Source organism: Xenopus laevis, chromosome 1S, assembly GCF_017654675.1.
Source record: "Xenopus laevis strain J_2021 chromosome 1S, Xenopus_laevis_v10.1, whole genome shotgun sequence".
Classification (NCBI taxonomy): domain Eukaryota; kingdom Metazoa; phylum Chordata; class Amphibia; order Anura; family Pipidae; genus Xenopus; species Xenopus laevis.
Genome location: NC_054372.1, coordinates 56,969,333 through 56,989,467, shown reverse-complemented (window position 1 = coordinate 56,989,467; position 20,135 = coordinate 56,969,333). Strand labels below are relative to the sequence as shown.

The 20,135-nt window shown below is 36.3% G+C and overlaps 1 protein-coding gene across 1 annotated transcript; it reads left to right on the top strand.

Annotated features, from left to right (window-relative positions):
* Positions 1-18,860: 18,860 nt before the first annotated feature.
* LOC121399305 (protein kinase C theta type-like) lies at positions 18,861-19,750 on the top strand. Its single transcript, XM_041579597.1, has 2 exons — positions 18,861-19,043; positions 19,619-19,750. Exons 1-2 carry the CDS (start codon positions 18,921-18,923, stop codon positions 19,748-19,750), a joined length of 255 nt encoding a protein of 84 aa, XP_041435531.1. The 5' UTR covers positions 18,861-18,920.
* Positions 19,751-20,135: the final 385 nt, after the last annotated feature.

Genomic DNA, 20,135 nt, shown 5'->3' with positions numbered 1-20,135 from the left:
AACTCATGGGAGATCAGGGAAAGACAAATGCCACATTTATTGCCACAGATAAGCAGAAGAATCCTGTTAATTATACAAATGGGCAGGTGGAAATTCTCAATAAGGATTTATACAGTTTAAATTGAAAAGCAAGATCTAATATATTCCCCAAAACAACCATATATCCTTGGTTGTAAACAGCAAGGGAACAAAAGGTTTAGGCCTGAACATTGTCTCTCTGTGGTATCCTTAGCAGTCTACTGCATGCATTGGTCTGTCCTCATACACAGCTTGTACTAGTAGCACTGCAGCAGAGCACAATGCAATAAACAAATGCACAGGAGAGCACAGCTGGCCAGATAGAATTAGCCCTTTATGTGTACACGTGTACATGTCAAAAAAAGAATTGTTCAGCTGCTTTAAAATGTAAAATGCAAATATATTTAATGGGGTGTTTTATTGCAGCAGCAGTGCTAAAAATCATACCTCCCAACATTTTAAAAATAGAAAGAGGGACTAAAAATTTGTCATGTGTAGCGTGGAAAGTTTTTGACCACACTCATTTTATGGACACTCCCCCTAATTACCATGTCCATTTTACAAAATGTGGCAGGTTATTAAAGTTTGAACACATTTCTGTGGTTTTTATGTGTTATTACTGTTTTGCTAATAAAGTTGAATTGCCCTTTAAGCTGCAAATCAGTTTCCCCAAGAGACCTGCTTATCTTAAATAGTTACAATTGTTTCTTTGCTAATCTTAAATTGTAGCAAACGTATCTAAGTGCAGCTGCTCAGTGTTCTGGGCTCTTTGACAAAAGCCAATTAAGTTTTAGAAACTTTGTATATTTTTCTAGCTGTTCCGTGCAGGAGATCACAGAGAAAGTTGGGACATTTCAGTAACAATCCGGGACTGTGGGTCGAGCTGTCAAAATCCGGTTTATCCCACGAAAAACCGTACAGTTGCGAGGTATGTATGGCAGGGGGCTTATCTCAAGAGGTCAATTCATCCAGGACTCATGATTATTATTGCACCTGACTAATTTTCCCTACATTATAATAAGCAGCCAGAACAGCTGCTGGGTCATGGTCTGTGAGGCTTAGGTGCTTTTCAGTGGAGATGGTTGCAGTTAGGGTGCACATCACAAGGAGCAGTGGTCTGGGCTGTTACTGTGGTTAACTAGGCGATAGGTTGAAATAGGCTGACTCCCAAAGAATCTGTGAGAGTTGACATGTCTGTACCAAAGCTCAAAGTCAAAAACTGTGATGTGATGCCTTGTGCAGGACAATGGACTTATATTTGTTTCATATCGGGAAGCAGTACAGATACTGGGTTGTGTTAGTGATTCTTCTTAGCTCAAAATGTTCCAGATTTTATTTTAATCTCAACCCTATCAATTAATTATAGGCCAACAATGTTATTCCGTTTTAACTAGGCTGTCAAGCAAGTTGATCTTTGCAAGACTTGGTCACCCAAGGGACAGGCCATATTTGCCTGATCTTTAACAATAGTGAGTTTTATTGATTTAATAGGAAGTACAAGTTCAAAAGATCTGTATCATGTACAAGTTATTGTAGAAACATGTGCATATACACAAATTGTTGCATGATATGCTTGTTGTCTTGCATTGTATAACATTTTTGTAAGTAGCCTATATCACAGAGGGTTAATAAATATTTTGCATCATGTCTGTGCTGTCTTCTCTTTTGTATCATAGGCTGATGAACATGAAAAACTGCCTGTTGTGTTTTTGTTTTGCTTGTTTCTAATTGGTCACAATTTTTAGGCTCACCCGTGCTTTTAACTATGCCAACTATCCACTGGTTAATTTAATATTTCTCAAATAACCTTAATCACTGTTGGGTTTTCCAATAGTTACAAGGGTATGTGTTTGCTAAGTGCAATGAAAAAGACTGGTACAAAATATATTTTTAAATACTACACTATATTTTCTGTAGATCACTCGGAAGACACGGAGACCTAGTTTGAGGCCCACAATTTCTGTCTTTCTAACAGTTCCAAAAATGTGCTTGATTATATTTTTATTTTTAACAAAAAAAGCAGGTTTTGGTACTCAGATGAAGGCCCATTAGCTTTTCATAATGCTCTTGGATAAGAGTGAACTGCAAGTCAAGCAGCTTTTCTGTTTTAGATTTTAGTTGTGGGAATTAATAGCTTAATGCAAGGAATACATTTTGAAGAAAAATGCGTCACAAATTATGTTTGTGGTTAGTGTAATTAATGTGACCCAGGTTACTGATTTAATTAATTTGAGGGTTAGAGGTCACTTATGGTAAGAAGCACCTCTGTTTGCAGACTGAGGTTGGCTCAGTAACTGATGTGTTGGCCCCAGATTCTTTTATGACATTTGTTTTTTTACACTGACACAAATACGGTATCTTCCCTTGACGGATAAACTATTTTTAATGGGGTAATTAAATGTTAACTTTTAATTATCAAATTGACTCCTCTTCCTAACATGCATAAATAGTGATGCAAGTATTATACTTATTAGACACTCATTGCTCCCTTTTTTTTGCTTAGGTTGTGATACATAAGCTGTAAAAATACAAAAAAAAACCCATCCCAAACACTTCCACTTTTTTTTTAAAGTAACAAAAATGCTTTATAAAGTAAAGTATTCCCTGAGTGAATTTGAGCATTCCATTTTGACTTAAATCTGCACAGAATTGAGCAGTAACCTCTTTTTATGCAAAAATGTATTATTAAAGAGACAGATTCATGTATACAATTACATGAGGAAAACATATACCTGAAATCAAGTCAATGCTGTATTTGATATGACAATTTTGTCTTAAACACAAATTTAGCAAAGGAATCACTTGAGATTACACATAGGCATCAATACAGTATTCTACACATACGGCTTACATTCTGATTCAACATTTCATTCTTTGTCTTTCTGCCAGACTTAGGGGGTTTAACAAGGGTCGAAGTAAATTCAAGGGAATTTTCGAAGTAAAAAAAAAATCGAAATTCAAAGTAATTTTTTGGATATTTTGACCATCGAATAGGATACTATGATTTCGAATTTGATTTGAAGTAGAATAGTTTGAATATTTGACCATTCGATAATCGAAGTACTGTCTCTTTAAAAAAAACTTTGACTTCAAAACTTTGCCAAATTAAACCTGCCGAAGTGCTATGTTAGCTTATGGGGACCTTCTACAGCATTTTACTATGTTTTTTGAAGTCCAAGTAAAATCGTTCGATCGTACGTTAAAATCGTTCGAATCGTTTGATTCGTAGTATTTAATTGTTTGATTGAACGATTTTACTTCGACCGCAGAATACACAAATTCGATGAAAAAAGTTCGAATTCGATATTCAAATTCCAAGTATTTTAATTCGATGGTCGAATTTCGAAGTATTTTATTACTTCGAAATTCGACCCTTGATAAATCTGCCCTTAGAATACTTTACTGTATTTGGTTTGTTGGGCGATGGAGACATGTTTAAAGTGGTTGTTCATCTTTGAGATAACTTTTAGTATGATGTAGAGAGTGATGAGACAGTTTGCGATCTGTTTTAATTTTTTATTATTGAGGGTTTTTGAGTAATTTAACTTTTTATTCAGCAGCTCTTCAATTTGCATCTTAACCAATCTGGTAACTAGGGTCCAAATTACCCTAGCAACCATGCATTGATTTGAATAAGAGATTGGAATATGAATAGGAGAGGGCCCCAATAGAAGTAAAATAACAATACATTTGTAGCTTTACAGAGCATTTGTATTTTAGAAGGGAGTCAGCGACACCCATTACCTACTTTTTGTGCAACTTGTTGTGTTTGTACATGAGCCTTATAGATAGAATTGTCCATACAGGTATGGGACCTGTTATCCTGACTGTTTTCAAGATAAGGGATCTTTCTGTAATTTGGATCACCATACCTTAAAGCTGGCCATAGACACAAACAGAGTCGTACAAATCAATGTTTCGTTCAACTTGTTGGTGGATCGTCCCAACATTTTTTTTTACCATGGCGATCGCCGATTAGTCGAGCCGTTTAGAAGATTTCTGTCGGCTAACGATAATATCTCTGCATGTATTGCCTGATGAGATCAATGGGTGTGACTGTTACTGCTGTTTGTTAGACATAACCTTCGATTGCTGTCACAGGCAGAACATCATTTTTCTTTAACTACTTTATTTAATCTGAATGGTTAGTGGCAGATCGGAAGACTGCAACATCTGATCATCTGTCAGATACAAAGGTAAAATCTGCACGTCTATGGCCAACTTTAGACTGATAAAAATAATGTAAACAAAAAAAAATAATGCAAACATTAAATAAACCCAATTGTTTTGCCACCAATATGGATTCATGTAGCTTAGTAAGCATCAAGTACAAGATACTGTTTTATTAGTAAAGAAAAAAGGAAATAATTTTTATTAATTCAAATTATTTGCTTAAAATAGACTCAGAGAAAAGGCCTTCCCATTAAATGGAGCTTTCTGGATAAGAGATCCTATACTTGTATAAGGAGAAGAATTCCTTGGAGGGATGGTAACACTTATAATACTGTAGTATAGATGGTGGCCATTATTCTATGATTATATTCCACATGTAATGTGGAATGTAAAAGGCAACTTCTCATTGGCAATATGAATATTCTGGCAAATGCCAGAGGGGATGCTGTAATCTGCCAAAGGCTGTCACTTTTTATTGGGCCTGTGAGAGAATATTTTGGCTATATATACTTGAAACACCCGCGCTTAGTATAAATGTCAGTACAGTCCCCTCACAGCTGTTAATGCTAATAAATATGTAATTACTGACATGGAAAAGGATTACTGACCTTGATGTCCATCCATCAGTTTCTGAGACATTTGCTTTTTGTTCTATAAAAATATATTGTTTAGCAGCATGAGGACAATGTCCAACAACAAATGACACAAACAAATATAGCCAAAAAGGTAACCCATAATAAATGTCCCTATGTCACCTCAGTGGTACAAAGAATTAGCCACTTTGGACATGGCTGGCTTTCATCTAGGTATTAAAAGAAACACTAAACAAATAATAGAGCAAAGAGAAAGTCAGAAATATATTTTATATGGAATTGGGACTCAGAGAACTAGTGCCATAGATGATCTACAGCAAGTAAACGGTTAAAGAGACAATTATTTGTAAATAAAATGAATGCTTTTATTCATAATCAAAAAAAGGGATTCCAGCATATGGAGAAAGTTGGAAACATTCGTTTTTTGTTTTAAAAATATGCCCACTCCAGCACTAGGTTGCCTGCACCAAGAGCAATCATGTTCTGTAGTGTGCATGTATGTAATGAGCTTCTGAGGTAGGTACCTCTCGGTCTCATCACACATCACACGCATGCACATAATGAATGAGTTGCGGCACTTGCTAATTATACATATGCTTTGCCTAAACATGGCCGCCTAGCACTGGTAAAGGGATATTTGAAAAAAAAAAACCCAAAAACTATTGTTTACTCCAACAAGGAGTGTGGCTCTATTAGCCCACACCTCCAGTGTTAGAGGCTAATTAAGGTGACAGATGCCCTTTGTCATAAGGTGTACTTTAACACTATATTTAAAGGGATGGTGCACCTTAACATTAACTGCTTTCTTTTTTAAGTTGACCTGCAAAGTGAAATCAAATGGTGCATAAGATTATCACGCTATAAGATATATTGTACCTAGAAAACATTTGCAAAAAAGAAACAGTTCAGATTATGGCATATGGGTAGAGATCTGCACTCAATGTCCTTATTTGCCCAGGAATTCTGATTTTTTTTTTTTTACCACCACTGAAAAACTTAAAATGGAATTATATGGGCAGATCAACGAAAATTAACCATTATTTTTTATTCAAAATTTTACTTTAAGTATGATTTAGAAAAAGTTATGTTATAATTATAAGCCTACATTTTTATTTGTAGACTGAAGATGAATAGCAGAGCCTCTGAATAGAAAGATAAGCAATTAACAGGCACATTACCAATAAAGTTGTACACTAGTTATAGTTTTGGTTAGTTGTTGGGGTCAGTAGCCCTGTCAAATAGATATTGTGAAGCAGGGAAAAGTAAATCCAACGGAAAAGTTGCTTAGAATACATAATTTTTCAATATTAATACAGTGAAAATGGCTTTTTCTGAAGATATTTATTGCCTATTGAAATATGTAGGGTTTGTGATATTTTCTTGCAGTAAACTATGCAAAATCTGAAATTAAAAGTCACATTAACCCTGAGGATTAATGGGGTTTTGCGGCTTGCACCAGACACTAAAAGTTAATGTCAAAAAACATTTGCTTCCAATAAGGAAATTAAATATTTAATGTTTACATGATTTTCTAGTAGACTTAGGGGCCGATTCACTAACTTCGAGTGAAGGATTCAAAGTTAAAAAACGTTGAATTTCGAAGTTTTTTTTGGGCAACTTTGACCATCGAATGGGCTACTTCGACCTTCGACTACGACTTCGAATCGAAGGATTCGAAATAAAAATCGTTCGACTATTCGACCATTCGATAGTCGAAGTACTGTCTCTTTAAAAAAAATTTCGACCCCCTAGTTCGCCATCTAAAAGCTACCGAACTCAATGTCCCCATAGGCTTGGCTAACTTTTTTTGATCGAAGGATATTCCTTCGATCGTTGGAATCCTTTGGATTTTATCGTTCGATCGAAGGAATTATACTTCAATCATTCGATCGAACTATCTGCGCTAAATCCTTCGACTTCGATATTCGAAGTCGTAGGATTTTAATTCCTAGTCGAAAATCGAGGGTTAATTAACCCTCGATATTCGACCCTTAGTGAATCGGCCCCTTAATGTATGAAGATCCAATTTACGGAAAGATAAGTTATCTGGAAAACCCCAGGTCCCGAGAATTCTGGATAACAGGACCCATACCTTGTATGAATGCTTCTCAGTGGACTTGTAATTTGTTTAGACTGTGCTCATGGGAACCCAAAACAGAACGCAACTTTACATACATCAACCCTATATGTCAAAATGGGAAGAAGATCTAGGACTTACAATCTCTGAAAAATCCTGGTCATACATATCGGATTCGGCCACAAAAATATCTATATGCGCAGTCTCGAAAGTAACGAAAGAGCAGGTAAGATTATATTCCGATAGTACTACACCCCCACACGCATAAGTAAACCTAGCGGCAATCCTGATCATGCAACATGTTTTAGAGGATGCGGGGAACAAAGAGTGGAGTGCCACTCGAAACGTTGCATGATGTTGCTGTCCAAATAAGAATAAAGACGGTTTTATTGAAAAGGGAGTGCTGTCTACTGGATGAAATTTGTATACCTTGGAGCAGCCATTGTGAATAGGCTACTAGACGTGCACCCAATTATCAAATTTGGGCAGAAAAGTAAATGCGGTCTGATTTGCTTTTTTATGTGGGGAACAAGGATCCTTCTTACATACTTGGTGGACATGCACAGTAGCCCAGGAATTCTGGTAGCGACTCTGCTTTCCAAGGTTCTCCACTGCACTATACAAGCAGCCCCCCATACATTTCTTTTGGGAATGAGAATCCGAGCCATACGCTCCCAAAGCTCACACAAGTTAGCCACACACATTCTAACAGCAGCAAGATCTCTACTAGCATCGAATTGGAAAAAAACACAAATACCAGGTATGAAAACACTTATCACCAAGGTAAATTGGATTAGAGCAATGGAATCCATAAGAGACAGACTTTTGGACAGAAGCTACGAGGGGGGAGCTGGAGTGGCATCCCTGGGCCCAACACCTGGAAATTCTTCGGATGGGGACAAATACCACAACCTAAGGTACCACACACAAATTATGCAAGGAACAAAAATGTAAGCAGAAAGCTGAATACACTCTTACTACTTTTTTCACTCTTCTCCCGTTTCCACTTCCATTTTCTTCTCTCTCTCTTTTCTTTCGTTCTTCCCCTGTTAAGTAATGATATAGTTATTTGAAGGTAGAACAGGACTTCTACGAAAATAGCCAGTTAACAGAGACTAAACTTTATGATATATTGGAAAGATATATTTAATGTCGATACATATGAAGATGTCTCTTTGTTATACCATTTTTTGAACCCTCTACTGTATCAAAGAAAATCAATAAAAACTTAAAAATAAAATATTTCTAATTAAAATATTAGCCATCTTCAGCACATGCCTTGTTTAATAAACGAATGTAGAAAAGGGCATATACAGTTTCTCTAAGTGCTCAAACTTTTTTGTGTTAACATTTGAGGGGCATGGAACATTCGTTTTAGGGTGGGCTCATGTGTAGGGCATTATAGAATATATTTTGTCTTTATTCCCGTTCCTTGGACATTTTTAATAAAAAGTGGCCATTCCAAGCATTTGCACCAACATCTCTAATCTTCCATACGACTTTAATGTACCCGCCCTATTTAAATTGACCTAAGCGTAAGAGGACTAATGAAGTTTCACTAGTCAGAAATGAACGCTAATGAAAATTCGCTATGAATTGTTTGCTCAGCAGAATTGAAGCACTCGAAAAGTCACCAGCGATCGGCGACCAGGACACAACTTCGCATTTTAGTGAATTAGCGTAATGGTAATGAATTTGCACCTGGTGAACTAGGGCGGAGTGTGGTGAAGTGGTCATTGGCGACAAGTCGCCCTTTAGTAAATTTGCCCAAATGTCTCCTACAAATACTGTCACAGCCTCATGTGTATTCAGACACACACATCAGCCTGATACAAACGTGCATGTTAGTGCTGTTTATTAACAGGATAATAAACGCGATTGTATCTGCTGTTGCTGTAAGCTTGCTATTGCCAAAGATTGGCAGTGAGACTCCCAGCACTGTCTTACTCTTTCCTCAGCTTCCTACAGACTTCACTATCCCCCAACTGCTCTTTGCTAAGGTATCGTTCTTTCTGCACAGAGTCCCCACCCAAACCATCTCCTTGCCCCCTGTTTGGGCATTGGCTGCTGGAATATATAAACACATTGTATGATTGCCTCTTTTTTGTCTAACATGGAAAATGTTAATAAGGCACGTGACTCTTCTGCCTACCCCTAGTTCCGGCCCTGCATGTAAATCTCAGTGACCTTCTCTAAGAAAAGATCTTACCCAAGGCAGGATGTGACATCAACATTATGTAATTGTGATATTAAAGTGGTGGTTCACCTTCAAGCTTACGTTTAATATTTCATTAAATGGCAATTTCTAAGTAACTTTTCAGATGACCGTCATTTTTTTCCCCCCTTCTTTTCCTGACACTGACCACTGCCTTCTTCTTTAGGGTCACTTATCCCATCTCCATCTGCAAGGCTGCTTTTACTGCTACTTTTTATTACTCATCTTTATATAGAGTCCCTCACCTATTCATATACCAGTCTCTGATTTAAACCAATGCATGGTTGCTAGGGTAATTTGGACCCTAGAAACCAGATTGCTGAAATTGCAAACTGGAGAGCTGCTGAATAAAAAGCAAAATAACTCCATAAACTATAAATATTAAAAAATAAAAAGCAATTGTAAGTCGTCTCATATACATCATACTAAAAGTTAATTTATAGGTAAACAAACCCTTTAAAGAGGAGTTAGGCCAGAACTAGGTGAAAAGATAATACGTTTCTTTTTTATTAAGCAAAGATTGAGATGGTGTTTATGTTGTTTACATTTAAGGGGTTAGTGGTGAAATGCATAAGTATATTTGGATTTCATCTGCATGCACATAATATTTAAAGCTAAATGAATGGAGGGTCTCCAATGTGTGTACACGGAGAGCAAAAAATTACTGGGGTCAATGGCTCCACCCCATTCCATTCTGCTATAAAGGGTAACTGCTGTCAGGTATGGCACTTTTTATCTAGAATGCTCAGGACCTGGGGCTTTCTGGATAATGGATTTGTCTGGTATTTGGATCTGCATACCTTAAGTCAGAGGTTCCAAATTTTTTTTTACCTATGAAATGTAAAAAAAAAATTTGAAGAGCAACCTTCAGTATGGAAAAGTTCCTGGGGTGCCAAACATGGGCAGTAATTGGCTATTTATAGCCTTAATGTGGACTTGCAGTCTACAGGAGACTGTATTTGACAGTACAAATGGTTTTTATTGCAACCGCAACTTGCCTCCAAGCCAAGAATTCAAAAATAAGCTCCTGCTTTGACCACTGGGAGCAACATCCAAGGTGTCAGAGAGCAACATGTTGCTCATGGGCCACTGGTTGGGATCACTGCCTTAAAGGGGTGGTTCACCTTTAAGGTAACTTTTAGTGTGTTATAGAATGGCAAATTCTAAGCAATCAAAAACTTGGTTTTGATTATTTATTTTTGTATAGTTTTATAATTATTTGCCATTTTCTCCTGACTCTTTGCAGCTTTCAAATGGGCGTCGCTGACCCCTTATAAAAAGCAAATGCTCTGTTAAGATACTCATTAATTGTTATTGCTAATTTGTATTACTCATTTTTATATTCAGGCCCACTCCTATTCATATTCCAAGATCTTATTCAAATCAGTGCATGGTTGCTAGGGTAATTTGAACCCTAGCAACCACATTGCTAATATTGCAATCTATTGCTGAATATTGCTGAATAAAAAGCTAAATAACTCAAAAACCTTAAATAATAAAAAATAAAAAACAATTGTGAATTGTCTCAGAATATCCCTCTCTAAATCATACTGAAAGTTATTTCAAAGGTGAACCACCCCTTTAAGAGAATAAATGTACTGAAATGATAAAAACAAGTGTTAACTTCCTTGATTTAAATGAAGTGGGTAAATAATCACAGTACTTCATATACTCATGCAATATAAGATAAATATCAGCAATCTGAGATGATGCTGTACAACAAAACTTGTTACAAAAGAAACTCTTGATAAGAAATGGGTATCTTTCAGCATGAGCCTAAGGTCACTGATGCCACATACTAGTAAGTCAAGTGTAGGGACATCCTAACTGTCAAAAGTGACCGTTGGAGAGAGGAGAGCTAGAGAGCAGGAGCTAGAGAGCAGGAGCTAGAGAGAGGGAGAGAGAGAGAGATTATTGCGAATAAATTTGATCAAAAAGGGCAAGAACCATCAAAAATGACTAAAAGGAGGAGAGAGAGTCGGGAGGAAGACATTTGGAAGGAGGAGAAGAGCAGGAAGGAGACAAGCGAGGAGGAGAAGATTCAAAATGATGCCAAAAGGAGGAATGAGAATAGGGAGAAGGAGATGGAAGATATTTGGATAAATAAGAAGAGATTAAAGGATACAGAAGAGGAGGCGAAGATTCAAAATTATGCTAAAAGGAGGAGTGAGAGTTGGAAGAAGGAAGAGATTTTAATAAATAAAAAGAGTTGGAAGGAGACAGGAGAGGAGGAGAAAGTAACCACAGAGGAGAAGGCTAGAGAAGAAAGCCAGAGGAGAAGTGGAGAAACCCCAGAAGAGGGGAAAATCACAAAAAAGAGATGCAGGGAGGACGACGCAACAGCTGGTAGGAGAAGCAGTTTGGGAAAAAATAACTTAATTCTTTATGCTGTATTTTACTAAAGTGATCCAAATATCTTAGGCTTTTTTCAGTTTGGGTTGATACAAATGCATGTCCTATAATATCCTGTCTGTTTTTTTCCTCCTATAAGAGCAGCTGAATAAGCTAGAAATTAGTATTATTGACATAAAATAAGTTAGAGTAATGACCACTTAATGTAGTCTTTCATTACCAATGAGAAGGGAGACAGTTCCCATGATGCCCTGTTATTTTTATATGCTCTTTCTGGTGCCATACATCCCATAATGCACTGTCAATTTCACATGAATATGTTTTGTAGCAAACAGGCTACAAAACCAAGGTCTGCACCCATGAAATCCCTAGGTAAATGTGTTTTGTCCTTTGCTTCAATGCTCCTATTGCTCAGATGGACAGGCCTAAGAGTTTGGGTTAATCAGATGGCACATTAGCTTAGCACTTTTGAAAACCCCTAGGTACTGTACATGTTGCATTTGGTAATTTGTCTTAAAAATGTTGAAATAAATGCTGTTATTTTTTTTAACAAAGAAACTTGATATGAAATGGGTATCTTTCAACATGGTCACTGGTTTCACTTAATAGTCAAGTAAGGAGACAACCCAACGGTCTAAAGTGACCGTTGGAGAGAGACAGTTAGAGAGCAGGATTTAGAATAGAGAGGGAGAGTTTTATTGTAAATAAAATGGATAAAACAGGGCCAGGCCAAAGGAGGAGAGAGAGTAGGGAAAAAGAGATTTAGAGGAAAAAGAAGAGTAAGAAGGAGGCAGGAGATGATTCAAAATTATGGTAAAAGGAGGAGAGAGAGTAGGGAGAAGGAGGAAGAGATTCAGAGGGATAAGTATAGTAGGAAGGAGACAGGGGAGGAGTAAAACGTAAACCCAGAGGAGAAGGCTAGAGAGGAAAGCTATAAAAGTAGTAGAAAATCCCTAGAAGAGGGGAACTAAACAAAAAATAGATGCAGGGATGATGATAGCACAGCTAGTTGCAAAAGCAGTTTTGGGGGAAAAAATAACTTAATTTTTAATGCTGTAATTTAATAAATAATTAGTGGCCCAAAGTTGTCATCTGCTCCTTATGTGTTGACAATCTTTCTGTGTGAGTTAGGGTCAGGTTTTCTTGTTCCTATAAGAGCAGCTACAAATTCTTCTAAACTGTTATTGACATAAAAGAAATACAGTACTCGCCACTCAATGTAGTCTTTCATTACTAGTGTGAAGGAAAACTACAGTTCCCATGATGCCCTATTAGGTGTTATTGTATATGCTCTTGCTGAGGCAAAATGCTCTTCTTTGTAAAGACTAAACATTTCATAATGTACTGTAATGTTCTCACTAATATGCAGTACACCAATGGGTGCCAGGACAGGCATATAGTTAGTGTTATTGTTGCAATCATATCTGCCAAATTACTGTACCCTCTAACTGAAGTCTTATCTCACCTACATATGTACAGGTATAGGATCTGTTATTCGGAAACCCGTTATCCAGAGAATTCTGAATTACGGAAAGGCTGACTCCATTATAATCAAATAATCCAAATTTTTACAAAATGATTTCCTTTTTTTCTGTTATAATATAACAGTAGCTCGTACTTAATCCAAACTAGGATATAATTAATCCTTATTGGAAGCAAAACCAGCCTATTGGGTTTATTTAATGTATACAGGATTTTCTAGTAGACCTAAAGTATGAAGATCCAAATTATGGAAAGATCTGTTATACTGAAAACCCGAAGTCCCGAACATTCTGGATAACAGGTCCCATACCTGTATAAGCAAAACAGCTATAAACCCTATGAACTCTGTGAGAGGGCTTTGCTTCTAGCACACTGGAAATTGCCATGCTTAGCAATACAATAACAAAGGGTTATAATGTTCAAAGGGGGCACTTTTTAACTAAAACAAAAAAGGCTAACTCTGATAGAATTAACTCTTTATAATACACAAAAACCATGAATATCTTGTAAATTATATCCTTATAAACGGTGGGTTCTGATGTCATCAGTTATAAACAGTGAGTTCTGATGTCATTTCTGTCACATGACTCACTGAAACGTGTGTATTATAATAAATAAAGTACCCCCAGTTGCAAAATATGAGGATATCCTTATATTTTACAAGAGGGGGTACTTTATTCACTATATAAACTACGGCTATGTTATATAGAATAAACTAGATTTAAAGGTGTACAACTCCTTTAAGAAATACAATTAATATATCCACATGAGTTTTATTTATTATTTTTGCCTGGGAGAAAATCTGCATGCTTCTTATGTCTCCTGATGAGAAAAAAAAAGTTGATGTCACTGTGATGCAAACTGACTTTCTTTCACCAGCAATTTACATTAATTAAATGATGAGACTAAAAAAAAATGTGTATGTAATAAGGAAGGCAATAAAGAAATGACACACAAAGTGCTCCCATTGACAGACAGTCATACAAGCAGTTAACCTATAGCCACTGTTGAATTTTGGATACAAATAGTCTCTGTCTTTTGTACATTGCAATTTAAGTGCAATGTAATGTATCCATATTCCTGAAGCAAGAAATACAGAATTGCATACATCAGTGACATATACAGCATATTTTAGTTAACCCAACAAATGTGTTTTTTCTGTTTCCTTTGCTAGATGAAATCGATAGCAAGAAACATCACTCTGATTGTTCAGAGCCACCGGACCCACTGGCAATCACCAACTACCAGTTCTATTCTGAGCTGGGGGAAGGATCATTTGGCAAGGTGAGCGACAGCCTCCTAATAGGAGTAGAAGTGGTAGAAAATGGAATTAAGGGTTCTGTAATTGTAGAGATAAAATGATTGCACTGAGCTTCATAGAAAAATGCTAAATGTACTGCAAGTCTGGCCCTGTCACCAATAATACAGTTCAATCAAATAGCAAAGGTACACTGTATATGTTAAGTATATCCCCATGAGGTACAGGTGCCCATAACTTTGCAGTGTACGTGCCCCTGCAAGGAGCCCTTTATCATTTTCTAACTACTCATTGCCTTTCTCAGGTTTTCTTGGCAAAATTAAATGGCAAGAATCCATCTGTCGCCATTAAAGTCCTTGAGAAAAAATCAAAGAAGACCTGCAGGAATATCCAGATGGAATCCAGCATACTGAGGATGGCTAAAGAAAACCCTTATCTGTGCCAAGGATTTGCGGCATTTCAAACTCAGGTACATGTCTGGGTCAACTGTGCTCTGCATTCTACTTATTGGTCTTTTGTCATACACATCCCATTCACGTTCTGTCTGCCTTACAGATTCAGTTTTACTATGTGTATACCTTCAAACCCTTGCACTAACCTTCTAACCCACCCATACATGTTGTCTTCCCCTTACACATATCAAACAAATCATACAACACTAACCATCACACACTTCCAGCAACACAAAGCTCCATACTGTATAACTCCATGCAAATGTACCAGTTACTATCCCTAATCTAACTGCACTGAACTGATAAAAATGGCTGCTTGTTAGCTGTGGCTTCCTACACATTTGTTACAAAATGAGGGGCGTCATTTTTACAGTGTTACTTTATTAGCATGATTCTAAAACAATCCCATAAAGAATTAACCCTAATGTTACAAGTAGCCACCAGCAAGATTTTAATATACCCGACTGCACATTCTGCAGTTAGAGATGAAATGGGTATTGCGCTATTTGGGACATACATAATACAGGAATGGGACCTGTTATCCAGAATGCTCGGGACCTAGGGGTTTCCAGTTAATGAGCTTTCTTTCATTTAGACCATCATACCTTAAATCTACTAGAAAATCATGTAAACATTAAATAAACCCAATAAGCTGGTATTGCTTCCAATAAGAATTAATGATATATTGGTTTTAATCAAGTACAAAGTACTGTTTTATTATTACAGAGAAAAAGGAAATAATGTTTAAAAGTTTGGATTATTTTATTATAATGGAGTCTATGGGAGCCATTTCGTAATTCAGAGCTTTCTGGATAACAGGTTTCCAGATAAGAGATCCCATAACTGTAAATAATAATCTTTCCCAAAGAGAATTGTGACTCCATATTCAACTAGAATAGGGCCTTCTATTTGGGTAAATCAATTCTGATAAGAATGTCTTTTTTCCATCCTATTTTATATGTCATTATACTAATACATCTAGTTCTACTATCCTATAACAATCTCATATTTCTGCTATTTTTTTTTTCTTTCTGCCATTTCTTATTTTTCAATTTCTTTTTATGTTTTCTATGTAACCAGTCGCATGCCTTCCTCGTGATGGAGTTTGTCAGTGGGGGCTGCCTGTGGGATCAGCTGATAAAATACGACCACCTAGAGATGAGCAGAGTTTTGTAAGTAAAACTATCAGTGTCTCATTTCATGTATTTCATTAAATGCCCTAATACGTTGCAAGCAGAGGTAAAAAAATGAGAATCCTTATGTTTTATTAATACAGAGGGAATAGCTAATGTAGTGTTTTACAGTAATATTATTACAAATAAGGGGTTTTACAAGACCCTAACAAATAAGACAAATAAAGAAACACATTTGGTGACAATATTTTGAAGATAATATAAAAAAAAGTCATAAAGTACACAAATTCTAGTGATCTGTTTGCCTTCTGACAGGCTACTAGTAAATCCTACCTGCTGATTGATTGCAGCTTTTATTACACCCTTTATATACAGTGTTCTATATGTCTGTCCAATATCCGGTGTTCTTTTCTTCACAATAACTGTTGGCCTCCTTATATATACATACAGACCTGCAATATAAGAATGAGATCAATTAAAACAAGCTATATGTTGCATTAATGTTTAGAAAAAAAATCCTGGATTGTAACACAGTAAAAATATTTTACTTAAATGGAGTAATTACTAGTAAAATAAGATATTTTTATTTTAAAGGGGGTTATGATGTTTATTCTTAACGAGGTTGTTCAGTAATTTTTTTCCCCTTAAAAAGGTTCTATTCAGCAGAGATGGCGTGTGGCCTGGAGTTCCTGCATAGTAGAGACATCACTCATCGGTAAGTATTACTCTTTTATTTCAACTCTGGTCTCTTGCTACTGACTATATTGTATTCTGTACTGTATATTGTGATCCACTTTAAATCTATTATTGTACAATGGCAGGTTTGCAATATTCATATTAAAAGTATAAAAGTAATAAAAGCAATAAACTCTTATGCTTCTTATTCACACCCTTTAAATTTAAAATCTTTTTACCTATATTTCTCCTGGTCTGTTTTTTTTACATTACAAAAGTGTAAAAAATTTAAAGGGAGTGAGTTGTAATGCTTTATCTATATGCCATTTCATGAGTCTTAATTTAATGGGGCAATAGATCTTGCTTATAGAGCTGCCATTTAGCCAAGTATCACCAGTGGATTCAGAAGCTGACACTCTTGTGTCACTTCTTTTTTTGTGTAATAACTAATTGCATTAAATCTATATTACAGAGATCTGAAACCAGAAAATATTTTGCTGGACCAAGAAGGCCACATCAAAATATCCGATTTTGGCCTAGCAGTAGAAACATCATTTGGAGAAACCATCACCAGTAAAACAGGAACCATAGGCTACATGGCACCAGAGGTGAGGAATGCAGTTCTAGAGTACTTTTAGCATAGATCCTGTAACAGAACCAATGCCTGGAGAATGTACGCAAAATATTGTAATTATGATATGTATCTCAACCAGAAGCTGTCATTCACAATTATTGGGATACCTAGTAAAGCTAATGTGTAGTGAATGGTACAACTGCAGTTAATACATTGCACTTGATATGGCCACAAACTTGGCCTTTGATTTGCACATTTTATTCCTGAATGTGACTATTCACTTTAATAGGTTACATTAAATGAAATGTTCAATTAAACTTTTGTCAAAAGACATTTCAATTCCAAGCTACTTTTCAATACATGTGAATTAAACATTTCAAGTGGTTTTATAGCTGTTTATACTGATTTAGTAGTATTATTTTTTTCGGATTTACATAGCCTTTATAGAAAGCCTAATAATTACAAGACTAAAATGATTAAAATATCAAAAAGTCCATATAGATAGTGACAAATGGGGAGTTATTTTACCATAACATATACTATAAACATCACTGAAAAATAATTTCATTTTAACTATGGCTAGAATATAACCCATTCTATTTAGATGTTGCACTTTGTGTGTAACAAAACAGATACACCGATTTAGTGCAACATTCTAGCCATAGTCAAAATGAAATTATACAATTAACTAGAAGTATCTATCTCTACCCAAGATCTTTAAAGAAGAGGAATATAATTCGGCAGTGGACTGGTGGTCCTTCGGTATCATCACATGTGAAATGGCCACAGGAAGGTCCCCATTCTTTGATGGCCATAACAGAGAGAAGGTCATCACGTCCATCATTCGAGATGAGCCCGACATACCAGATTGGCTCAGTAAAGATCTACAACATCTTCTGCAAAAGGTGGGTATGAACAGAGTTACAGAGAAATTCTAAGATTTATAAACATACAGTAATGCCCTGTTTCCATGACTTTAAGGGGCCGATTCACTAACTTCGAGTGAAGGATTCGAAGTAAAAAAACTTTCGAATTTCAAAGTGTTTTTTGGGCTACTTCGACCATCGAATGGGCTACTTCGACCTTCGAATCGAAGGATTCGAACTAAAAATCGCTCGACTATTCGATAGTCGAAGTACTGTCTCTTTAAGAAAAAACTTCGACCCCCTAGTTTGCCATCTAAAACCTACCGAACTCAATGTTAGCCTATGGGGAAGGTCCGCATAGGCTTGCCTAAGTTTTTTTGGTCAAAGGATAATCCTTCGAAGGATTTTATCGCTCGATCGAAGGATTATTCCTTCGATTGAACGATCAAACTATTTGCGGTAAAATCCTTTGACTTCGATATTCGAAGTCGAAGGATTTTAATTCCCAGTCGAATATCGAGGGTTAATTAACCCTCGATATTCGACCCTTGGTGAATCGGCCCCTTAATGTTTTAAACATAGAGGCCTATTTCTTATGCTGTGTAAAATGAAATTTGCAGAAAAAGCAGTGCAAAAAGCTGTGTAAAATAAATGGTGAATTTATCAAGGTCTGTTTTATTTTACACCATGCAAACACCAGATTTGCTTTGCTGCTGGTATTTTACTTTACTTTAGATCTTTGTAAGTAAGTTCCAGCGGAAGTTGCTCAAAGAAACGCATAAAAAATATCACAGATTTTACACCTTTATTTACATGGTGTTGCCTTACACTAAATAATACATCTGCCCCTAAATGTGCAGCTACCATCTGCAAATTATATGTTATTTTAACCTTTACCATCTTAAATTTTGAAAATATGTATACCACTGATAATGTGTTGCCTTCACTTGTTGAAAAGCACATAGATATCATTAACATTAAAGGTAATGTCACATGCACCAGGATTGTTTTAAAGGGAAAATAATTTTTTTTCTGTTTCACTTTAGCTACTGATGAAGGAGCCGCACCGGCGTCTGGGAGTCTATGGAGACATAAGATACCACCCATTCTACTCGTCCATCAATTGGGTGGAACTGGAACAAAAGAAGATACCACCACCTTTCCAGCTAACAGAAGTAAGTACATGATTGCTGAATACTTATTAAAGTCAGGGAAAAGGGGAAGACAGGGAAACACAGGTGCAGTACTGAAGTAGAAGATCCTAGGCCTGTACGTGTTTTTCTGAAAGGGAGGAAAATTCCTAAGTATCGGCACACACAATTTTGCCTGATTTGCATGAGTTTTTGCAGCCTGCACTTTGATCTTGCAATAATAAATGTTAGTGACAGGTAAATAATAAACAAAGCCCCCCCCCAAATAGGGATACAAAACAGATTTTTCAGAATATCAAATGTTTACACCATGTAAATAGAATAATAAGGTGAATATGCCAATAATTACTAGAATAAACACAAATTACATGAGGGGATGGCTGCCACCTGTTTCATCTAAAGGGGTGCATCATCCAAAATATTGGCATCAATTATAGTTAAAGACAAAAAATATGGTTATCGTTGAAACTCAATGGGTTAACTCATTGTGTGCCCAGTATATTCATACAGTACATTTTATCTTCAACTATTACTAATTACTAGACTACAGCCTTTCTGCAATACTGTTAACAATAAAGGAAACAATGTCTTTCTTGCAGCCATCAAGTGAAGACGTCACAAAGTGCACAGGAAAGCGACTGTCATCATTCCTGGAAATTAACGAGTCAACAGAGAAAATCCACAATATTCCAGACCTTTCTTACATAGGTTCCTCTTGGCAGAACGAATGAGCAGACTCTGTATCGCTGAGGCTCAGCTGTGCATCTGATCCACCTGATGCACCTAGATCATACCAACGCCATCATCACCTGCTCCAGCACCACACAGATTGATGGTCGTCCATTAGTCCTGCATCAAAGTGGATAAAGATCGTTAAATAGGAGAATAAATAGAGATAGGCATAGAATCAGTTGTATAAACAAGCTAAAAGTTATAAAAGTTATAAGTATGTTCAATTTAAGAAACCAGCATCAAGTTATCAGTTAATAAATTAAATATATAAAAAATAACTTGCCGTGTTTTCTGTTTCTGTCCCACTACCTGCACAAATTTTTGGATCTTCTTACAATGTATATGTGTGTGTACAATGCTTAAATCCTTCCTCAGCTATTTATC

Bases quoted from the DNA above. Each gene is read 5' to 3' on its own strand.
- LOC121399305 (XM_041579597.1), top strand. From the start codon at position 18,921: ATGAAGGAGCCGCACCGGCGTCTGGGAGTCTATGGAGACATAAGATAC. The intron at 19,044-19,618 runs GTAAGTACATGA...TCTTTCTTGCAG, and splicing joins CACCTTTCCAGCTAACAGAA to CCATCAAGTGAAGACGTCAC.